At 42.8% G+C, this 10,122-nt stretch overlaps 1 protein-coding gene across 5 annotated transcripts in view; it reads left to right on the forward strand.

The window, feature by feature from the left end:
* The window catches only part of KLHL24 (kelch like family member 24), a 23,662-nt gene that overhangs the window by 2,073 nt on the left and 11,467 nt on the right, over positions 1-10,122 (forward strand). For 3 of the 5 annotated variants that reach the window (XM_025209681.1, XM_025209689.1, XM_025209685.1), the window contains exon 2: positions 8,959-9,945. In XM_025209681.1, the coding sequence (XP_025065466.1) occupies positions 9,026-9,945 (920 nt within the window). In that variant the 5' untranslated portion in view covers positions 8,959-9,025. Of the gene's footprint in view, positions 1-5,463; positions 5,522-8,958; positions 9,946-10,122 lie in introns of all 5 variants that reach the window. The other 2 variants (XM_025209675.1, XM_025209695.1) reach the window with 1 other exon arrangement.

Below are 10,122 nucleotides of genomic sequence, written 5' to 3' on the forward strand. Positions count from 1 at the left end.
GGGGGGGGGTTCTGGTTCCAAGATGGCAGACCCCCTTTCCAAAAGGAGTACTTCTGTGGGCAAAGGAAGCGACTTCCAGTGGCAAAGGTCAGGAGTTAGGGGCAGGACTTCTGGTCCCAAGATGGTGACCAGCGGGCAGGGCGCTTGTCAGGTGGCAGAGCCACCCTTGCGGTCCTTGTTGGCTCACCAAACTCATGAAGCAGCCCTCCAGCTGAAATAATTGCCTGCCCCTGTTATAGACTGTCTAAATTGGAGATGTATTTCCGAGCCTACCCACCCTGGTGAAAAAGGGCATGTTTTTGTTTTCTGATGCAAATGAATATTGGAGTGAAGTAATTGGAAAAGCTTGGAAGAGCACAGAATAGTTTCTGTGTGCTGCACTGATAACCATAGATAACAAATATAGCTGTAGTTAAAAATAACATATGTTAATTGTAAATTTTGATCACTTTAATTTCAAATAATCTAGACCCTTGCTGGTAGATTACACACTGAGAGTCATAATAGTGACTGCTTTTATAGTACATAGAGTAAACAAGGTAGGGGCGTATTGCTTCAGCCTGGGAATATTGCCAAGTGACTTGAAACCAATTTCTCACATAGGCAAGATTTCCATTGACCTCACTAGGACCTTTCGCTGAGTAAGAGCAACAGAAAGAAGTTGTATGCTACAACCTTTTGTAGTACCTAACCTTTTGAGGTTTTATTCCTTTGTGTGAATATGGGAGGGGAAAGGGTGTAGGCCAGGTTGAAACCTTTTAGATCAGGATTCTACTAATATGCAGTTAGCCCCCTAGGCTCAAAGTGTGTATATGGAATCCTCCTGATGGTACCTGATCAACTACCACCTGTTGTAACATATGCAAAAATATATACTTAAATAACCTTAAGGCTGTGATGCAATCAAACAAAAGCCTGTAGCTTGGATTTGTCTGAATCCATGTGTGATGCAAGTCACTGTAAACAGGAAAAGTCAACAGTGCAGGCTAAAGACAAGTATGAACCTTAAGTTTCCTAGCTTTTTTCCATTGTTCTTACAACCTTAATGTGTATTTTGTCTTTTTTTCCTATTTCCTTGTTTTTATGGCATTCTTAGTAACAAAGGAAATAGTGAAGTGTATAAACGTATGCTTAAACTCAGTCTTGCCATTGTTGCACACTCAACACTTGTCAACTGAAATTAAAATTGACATAAGGAAATCCCATTTAGCTGAAGCACTGGGAGTGGATTGAATATTGCAAGTCACTTGGTTAGTATGTTTTGCTTTGGAAAATTATAATAGGTCACTGGTAAATCTAGTAAATTTTCAGGTCAATTTAGTGAATCTACAATGCTTATAAGAAATGCATTAGCAATATTAACATGAAATTGTGGAAGGGAACCTAAGTAGTTTCTAAGGTTCTCTTTGGATAGTTTTAATGGTGACATACCCAATTTAAAAAAATATATTTATATCTGCCATTCTTGGCCTTTCTTATGCTAAAAGGTCATCTAATAGTTCTTGTTTGCATGTGGGGTTTTATTTTCTGCTTGTGAAGTCCTAGTCTAGTCATTTCTTGTTTTGCTGGGATACTACAAGTCAAGGATATTTATGATGTACGCTCTCACCTTGATTGGTTGTTGAATCTTTAACAAAGGTATCCTTTAAACAAAATATTAAGCACTTAAATGTTTTTGGTTATATTTTATCTTAATGTACTCAAAATAAATCTGTTCCTGTCACTTCCCCATCTGTAGGATGTCATCATCTCACTAGTTTATTAGCTACCTTAAGGACTTCAAGAGCATGTAAAATAACGAGCAGAAAAAGCAAATGCTTTAAAAAGCACGCAACTTGTTTTGTATTTAGTGACTTAAGTTATATAAAAAAGTTGGAGAGACAAACCTATTTTCACTCCTCTTTCTAGGCATCTTAATTGTGAGAAACAATCCTGCCCTGACCAGAAGGTTAGACTAGAAAAAACAAGTATTGCCAGTTGCTAATCATAGGATGACTCATCACATGTGAGAGAGCACAGTTGCTGGATATGCATGTTCAAATTGCCAATAAAATGATTAATCATATTGGGAATAAGTTTATATTTAGTAGGTAAACATACTGGATTCTAGCCTTTATTTTTCTGTACTGTAGTAGAAGCCTGATCAAGATAACAATGCTCCTGCTGCTGTGTAACCATAGAGCTGCAACCCCCAGCATGCGTGCCATTAGTGGCACACGGAGACATTTTTCCCGGTACAAAAAAAAATTGTTTAATTTTTTTTTTTTTTTTTTTTTTTTTTTAAGTTGCTGCTCTGGGCTCTCCTGTGCAGCCACAAGTCCCAGCGCCACAGCAGGCACTGGGGTGGAGCCAGAAGAACATGGGCAGGGACATTGTTTGTGTTTTACTGCCCCTGCCCCTTGCTTCCAGCTGTGCACTTCAGCCCAGCTGGCCCCCGGAGGGAGCCGCAGATGGACAGGGCTGGAGCTAGGGTAGGCACTGTGCAGGGTCACTGCCCGGGAGGTTTCTAGTGGATGGCAGAGCCCTGGGCCCAGGTAGGCAGACACCCTGTCCCACCTGGGGCAGCACTGAGGTGCCAAGTGCTGGGGCCGGGAGGTCAGGGTAGGGTCTGGGCAGCATGGGGAGAGATGCTGCGGGCAAGCCAGCCCGGTTGGGCCCTTAGGAAGGCGGGAGCTGGGCAGGAAGTGGGGGCAGCCCCAGGGCTCTGCAGGCTCAAGCTGTGGTGGGCAGGGGTGTTCAGCGCCACCTACTCTGCCTGTGGTGGGGCCTGGCCCGGCCCACGCAGCTCCTCAAGGATGAGCCGCAACCACCCTGCGCACGTGGAGATGCTGCCTGGCTGGGGCAGGACACCAGGCTCGGGGTCTTCTCTATCCAGGCTCAGCCTCCCTGCACACTGGGCATAGCGCAAGGGTGGCTGCGCCCCATCCCCGCAGAGCTACATGGGCCGGCTAAGGCCCACCTCCAGTGGTGCTGGGGCCCCTGCTGTAGCCCCAGGACCGGAGCCCCGGGGGAAGGCCCCACCTCCAGTGGTGCTGGGCCCCCTGCTGTAGCCCGAGTAGCGGAGCCCTGGGGTAGCCCCCACTCCCCGTCTGACCCCAGGTCTCCAGCTGCAGCCTTCCCAACGGCCTGGCCAGGCCAGCCTACCCCAGTGACTCCCACCAGTGCCTGTTGCTCCCTGCTCCTCTCGCCCTCTCTTCCTCCTCTCGTCGTAACATGCTTAACAGGAAAAAAAAATTCGCAAGTACAAGGCAGTACATGAAGTTTTATTTATTGTCATCAGGTTTTGAATTTTTAGAAAGCTTGGTATTTACTGTAAAAAAAAAAAAACAAAAAACAAAAAAAGTGACATTAATGATTATTAATTGTATTAAATATGCAGTGCATCCTGCCATGTACCCCCTGCCCCAGTTTTGTTTTTTGTGGCACTCCAGCACCTTACAAGGTAGACATTGTGGTTTTTTCAGCACTCGGGCCAAAAAACGTTGCCTACTCGTGTCCTAGAGCATGTCTTAAGGTGTGGTGTTAGGCCCACAGGCCACATCTGGCTCACCAAGGGGTTTTATCCGGCCTGTGGTGGGTCCTTTGGCAGGGCAGCCTGAGCTGTGGTGTGTGTGCCTGCCCTAGGAGCGCCATGGGGCTGGGGTGGCATGGTGGCTGGACTTGATTTCCGGCTCCTTCCAGCTGCCACTACCAGTCTCCACTGCTGGAACTGGGCACCCTGGCCTATCTGCCCTGTGTGCCCTCTTGGAGCACTAGGTGGAGTGGGCAGATGGGGTCTTCATGGAGACCAGCCTGGGGCCTGTGCAAGCTGGGTGGTGGGTTGAGGCTGTGAGTGGGCAGGGAGGAGCGTCTGGGAGCAGGAGAGATGGGTGGGGCCAGGGCTGGGGCCAGGATCACAGAGTGGTGACAGCACAGGGCTGGAGCCTGGGCCAGAGCCACAATCTGCTGCATGTCTCTGTGACAGGTGCTGGTTCTGCAGGTAGGAATGTGCCAGGAGCAGATCGCAGGTCTGCCCCAGACTCCAGCACCGCATTGTCATCACCCTGTGATCCCAGCCCTGCCCACCCATCTTGCTCCCAGATGTTGCTCCCCACCAACCTGTGGGCCCCATCCCATCTGCCCATACTAGTATGCCCTGCCTGCATGGGTCCTAGGCCAGTCTCCATGGAGCCCCCAGGGCTGAGATCCTTGTAAGGTGAGAGCGCAGTGCCTGGCCCTGAGGCAGAGCCACTTAAGGAGTGTTGGTGGGGTGGGGGCCAGGAGGAGCACAGACCCAGCCCACAACAACTCACCAAAACGCCCTGGTGTGGCTCTCTCCCTAACTGGCCCTCTGGCCCAAATAATTACCCAACCCGGTGTTAGAAGATAAGTACACACTTGGTGATATATTCCAGAGCTCTGATGCATCCCACAAGGAAAAACGGTATGAAGAGGGGGAGGGTGTGGGCACACGTGTGTGTGTGTGCTTTATTTACTACGTGCTGATGAATGTTCTTAAAGACACTGTCTCTCTAGACTTCTTCCCCGGTGAAGATGAGGTTTAGGTCACTGTGATGGAAACTTTTATATAGTGGTGTCGTTAAGTGTGAATTCTTTTTAATAACATTTCTTTATTTACAAAAGCTCAAATTTATATACAGTTGTATTGGCATATAACTAATTTTTCTTAGAGAACAGATACAAGCTTTTGTGCTAGCATAAGTTGCATCTGCACTCTTAGTTTGCTGGTTTAAGTATACTGGCAAAACTTCTATAGTGTGGAAAAGCCTGTAGGCCAGCGGTTCTCAAAAGGTGTGCTGTGGCACATTAGTGTGCCATGGGAGCAGCAGAAATGTGCCGTGAAATATTATACTTTAATTAGTATCGGATCCGGTCTGCAGAGCTCCCCACAGATCTGGAAATTTGGCAGTGGGGGACCAGTGGCAATTAATGCTGTCCCTGCTACTCTGTCACCAAATTTCCAAGCCCTGTGTGGCAGGGTCAGGCCCTGGCTGGGTTGACTCTGCGTGGCAGGATTAGGCCCATGGACTGGATCCGGTCTGTGGACCAACCTGAAATTGCTCCTCTGGCCCATGGGGCCAAAAGCTTAGGCACCACAGCATAAATCCATGCAAAATATATACACACACACACAGACTAACATACGGAGACGCGCCCCTTCCACCCCCTGCCCCACTTTGGGTGTAATAGTGAAGAATGCTGCTCAATTTAATCCAGAAAAAAAAGTGTGACCCAGGCATCAAGAGTTTGGGAAACACTGCTGTAGCAAAGACAGTGCAGAAAATGCAAGAGCCATTTATCTACCAGTGAGTTCTGTCTAGTTCAGAGGTCTGCTACACATGATTCGTTGCAGGGTCAGGGCATTAAATTTAACAAAAGGATTTCAAGACTTGTAAATAGAGAAATAAGATCTTTTTGTTGTTGATTTACTAAATGAGCAAATCTGCTTTGTGCCAATTTTAGGGCCATATTTTGCCAGCCGTTTTGCAAGGAGTCCAGTGACTTAAGTGGTACTGTTCATGTAAGTAAGGGCTCCGGCCAAATTGTCTATTCTGTAATGTCAGTTTAAAGATGTATGGGTCACTCTGACTACTGCTACTCTGTACAAGAAATTCTGCCCTTTGGTAGATTTTTCCACTTGCCTCCTTAGTACAGACATTCAAAAAGCTGAAGTCTGAATTGATTCAATCTTTGCAGGTTAGACTGTGACTGCTGCTTTTCCAGTCCTGATGTATGTCTCTTGAAGCCAAAAAAGCTGGGTTTCTTTTTCTCTCCTAACGGCACCAGTTAGTTCAATAAAAGATTATTACCTCAATATTATTACCTCACTTCAAATCTTTTTCTTATGCCCTTGCACTATCGTGGGTATGAGGACAACGCAACAGTGTTCCATGACATTTGATGAAGATGTATAAATTACTGTTATTTTACTACTTGACTGCTGATTTTTGTGGGTATCCTTGTATATGTTCATCTCAAAAAGCAGGTAGTCTGTATATGCAGTTTGAGGGCATTTTGATTTCAACAAGTAATAAGTATGATAGTATTAATTGCACTATATATTACATTTTTAAGCTTATAATTATCAAATAATGATCACCATAATTCTTGTTTTACTTCTATGAATAATTCCGTGGAAGCTAATAAGACAGTTAAGTGTGGTAAAGTGAGTATGGTTTTGGCCTGTCATGCTGTACCCTAAGGTAATCTGATTTCATGCTAGTTTTATGTTGGTTTAACTTCACTAACCTCCGTGAAATTATTCTTCTTTACGTTGGTGAGCTCAGAATTAGGTCATTAGGGTTTATATTTATATATTCACAGTTGCATTTCCCTTTTTATGTTTGATGTAAGCACCTGTTCTGCCTTGGTTTCTCATGCTGACTAGTACAGGACTTTGCTGAGTAGAGTTCAGTGTTAGTGACAGTAGGAGTACAACTGGTGAATCCTAGCTTATTTATAAATAAATGAAAAAATGAATGAATGAATAAACACACACACATCTGCGTGTGTGTGTGTTTATGAAGTCAGGAGTTACTACTACAGAGGAAAATTATTGCAACATAAATTAGACTATAAAGGTATAAAATAAAACATTCAGTGACCCCATACTAGCTGGTTGCTTTAGGCATGTTTTAGTTAACATATTATATTCAATGCAATGCTATTCTTCAGGCAGTAACTGAAGAGGCAGTCTGTGTTTAAGCCCAAATAAAAAAAAAAAAGTATTTTGTGATCTTGATATGAGCTATTTAAAAGTAATGTTGTACCTCATATATAACTTATAAATGATTTCATTAAATTGTGCAGGAAAATTGAGTTATTCTATATAAAGAAGTAGGAGTATGATGGAAGTGGTTTTTAAATGCTTTTTTTTTTTCTTTTTGCTGAGTGAGGAAACCTATACAGTACAGTCTTTTTGGTTCTGTGGTTTGTCAAGATGGTGCTTTATAAAACCTTGTTTAAGAAAGTGTGGTTCATTATGTTCTATATTAAGCAGTGATGTAGCCAGACATTGGTCTGGTAATATGCAGCCCTGAAGGTTCTGGCTAGTCAGGAAATAAAATGGCTGTTTGAAATAACATTTACTGATTCTGTAGGTGGGGAATGAGACAAAACTAACATTCTCTCCCTCCAAAACTTTTTGGGAAAAAATCTTTTGCACAAGTTGTTTTAAAATTCAAATTCAGCACACGTTCTAAACTCTTAAGATTATATTTAAACATTTAGAATTATGTATGTTAGATCTATTTATATATTTTTGTTGTTGTTACCAGCGTAGGAAAGCTGCCTCGTGATATTTTTCTAGGGTTTTAATCCAACATATGATTAAGTTTAGGAGTCAACGGAAGTGTTAAACTGAACTGTGCCTAAAGACCTTTTATTTTACAAAACAGTACTAATTTTGCATGTCAGTAGAGTATGACGTGCAAAATTAGTAGCATTTTGTTCACAGGCAACCTTTAATTCTGGCATTTTCTAACTTCTGAATGTTAAAAGAATATTTTTGTATGTAATAGATAACAAGTAGAGGTTGGCTGTAATCTTCGTTTATAAATTATGGATTGAAGATAATTGCTGTCAGAAAAGGGAAATTCTCTTCTAGCCCATGATTTGCTTCTAGATACAAATTATCAGTATCTATTTGGTTATTGGAGTTCTCACAAATAAGGATAATCTTGTATTGGTGCTTTATTTCTGCAGTACCTATGTCAGACTCTCACATTATGTTTAACTATTTTTGCAAAAATGCATTTGCATATTAGTGTTCTATATGCCTTTTTAATTTAAACTTTTTATTTAACATTTCAGTGTCTTTTTTTTTTTTTAACTTTTAATTAGTTTCACATTGCACTTGCTCCTGCTTTTGGAATACCAAGAAAGAGGCCGTTAAACTGGAAAAGACTAATGAATTAAATTTTGGCATCTTACTTCAGGGAAATTCCAGTTGATCTCACCATTGTGTTAATACAGTAATAAGGGTGCTATTTGATTAAAGGTCTGGATATGCAACATTGTTCTGCTCAGCATCTTTAACTCTTCCCATGGGTATATGCATTACAATAGAATATTATGTAGAAGGTAGGGCAGGGTGGCACCTAAGGATGCATATACATGTGTGTTTTAACGTGCATTAGCTTATTTTAATGCGCATTAAAGCATCACTAAAACTGTGCTCTTTAGTTAATGCACATTAAAACAGGCTAATGCACATTTTCCTAATACCTCACAATGGAGGATGCCTATACACAAGTGCAGAGGCTGCTCTAATGCGTTGGAATTCCAGCACATCAGAGCAGACTCCGTTAATTGAGTCTGCTGGAATGTGGCAATCGCTGCGCTCCGGCAGCCTCCATTGTCTCTCTTGAAACGAGTTTTAGTTCAAGCACCCCCACGACCACTTTCAAGCGTGGAAACACTGATACAGAAGACATGGTGGCGCTTTAGTTAGAGCAGCTTTCCCACATCCTCGGAGCATGTGTAAAATTGCCCGGAAGTACTAGATTTGATGTGCATTAACTGATGCACATTAATGCATGTGTAGACATACATGTGAGACTAACTGGTTCAAAGAGGCGCACAGCCTTTCATATACAACAGCTTTGTCCGATGCTACAATGTTAGCATCTCAGAAAGTAGTAGGTTGTTACCTACTAGAGGCTATTCCTTTCTGAACCAGTTTAGAGCAGGGAGGTACTTTTTAGCAACTGACTTTTGCCTGACTTCAGCCCATTGCACAGAGGTGGCGATCTGTGTTAGGGTATTCTGGTGCACTGCAAAACATAACACCCTGTTAGCAAATAATATGCTGTTATCCTCTAGTAAGCACTTACAGTTAATTTACACAATTTTTTAGAATGATTGGGCAATGGTGATAACACAATATAAAACATATTAAAAGGAAAAAATCTTAACAAATGTAAGTTGTTGCATACTGAAATGTTTTAATTCTTCTAGCCTTAGCACTGCAAAGAAGACACTTGGCAATCTTTTCTCAATGATTCTATAACCAATTGATGTAACAATGGTACTAATACTGGGACGCAGACTGAATAGAGAGGATAGTGGGATCCGTGATTCCCCTGCATCCAAGAGGAAAGTTTTTGAAATGGACCCCAAGTCCTTATCGGGCCCTGAGTTCTTTGACTTCTCTTCAGGATCGTCCCATGCTGAAAGCATACTCCAGATCTTCAATGAGTTTCGTGACAGCCGCTTGTTCACAGATGTGATTATCTGTGTGGAAGGGAGAGAGTTTCCCTGCCATCGAGCTGTTCTTTCAGCCTGCAGTAGCTACTTCAGAGCTATGTTTTGCAATGATCATAGAGAAAGCAGAGAGATGTTGGTTGAGATCAATGGCATTTTTGCTGAAGCAATGGATTGCTTTCTGCAGTATGTGTACACTGGAAAGGTGAAAATCACTACAGAAAATGTGCAGTACCTCTTTGAAACATCAAGTCTTTTTCAGATTAGTGTTCTGCGTGATGCCTGTGCCAAGTTTCTGGAGGAGCAACTGGACCCTTGTAACTGCCTGGGAATCCAGCGGTTTGCTGATACGCACTCACTCAAGACACTGTTTACCAAATGCAGGACCTTTGCACTGCAAACATTTGAGGATGTGTCTCAGCATGAAGAATTTCTTGAGCTTGGGAAAGATGAGCTTATTGACTACATTTGCAGTGATGAACTGGTGATCGGTAAAGAAGAGATGGTATTTGAAGCAGTCATGCGCTGGGTTTACCGTGCAGTTGAGCTGCGAAGGCCAGTGTTACATGAACTTCTGACACATGTGAGACTCCCTTTATTACACCCTAACTACTTTGTTCAGACAGTGGAAGTAGACCAACTGATTCAGAATTCTCCAGAGTGTTATCAGCTGCTGCATGAAGCAAGGAGATACCATATACTTGGTAATGAAATGATGTCCCCAAGAACTAGGCCACGCAGGTGAGGAGCTATATTTTCCTGTTTTTCTTACACACTGTAGAAAAAAGTGGTTTTGATATCCAGACTTGCATTTATTATTGTATAGTGTATCCCAAGACTAAAGCACAGAGAAGGAAATTTTGAAAGCCCCGTTTATTTTGATTTCTAGAAGTCTGCATTCATGCTGTGTCGTTCCCC

The sequence above is a fragment of the Alligator sinensis genome, unplaced genomic scaffold (genome assembly GCF_000455745.1).
Source record: "Alligator sinensis unplaced genomic scaffold, ASM45574v1 scaffold237_1, whole genome shotgun sequence".
NCBI lineage: Eukaryota > Metazoa > Chordata > Crocodylia > Alligatoridae > Alligator > Alligator sinensis.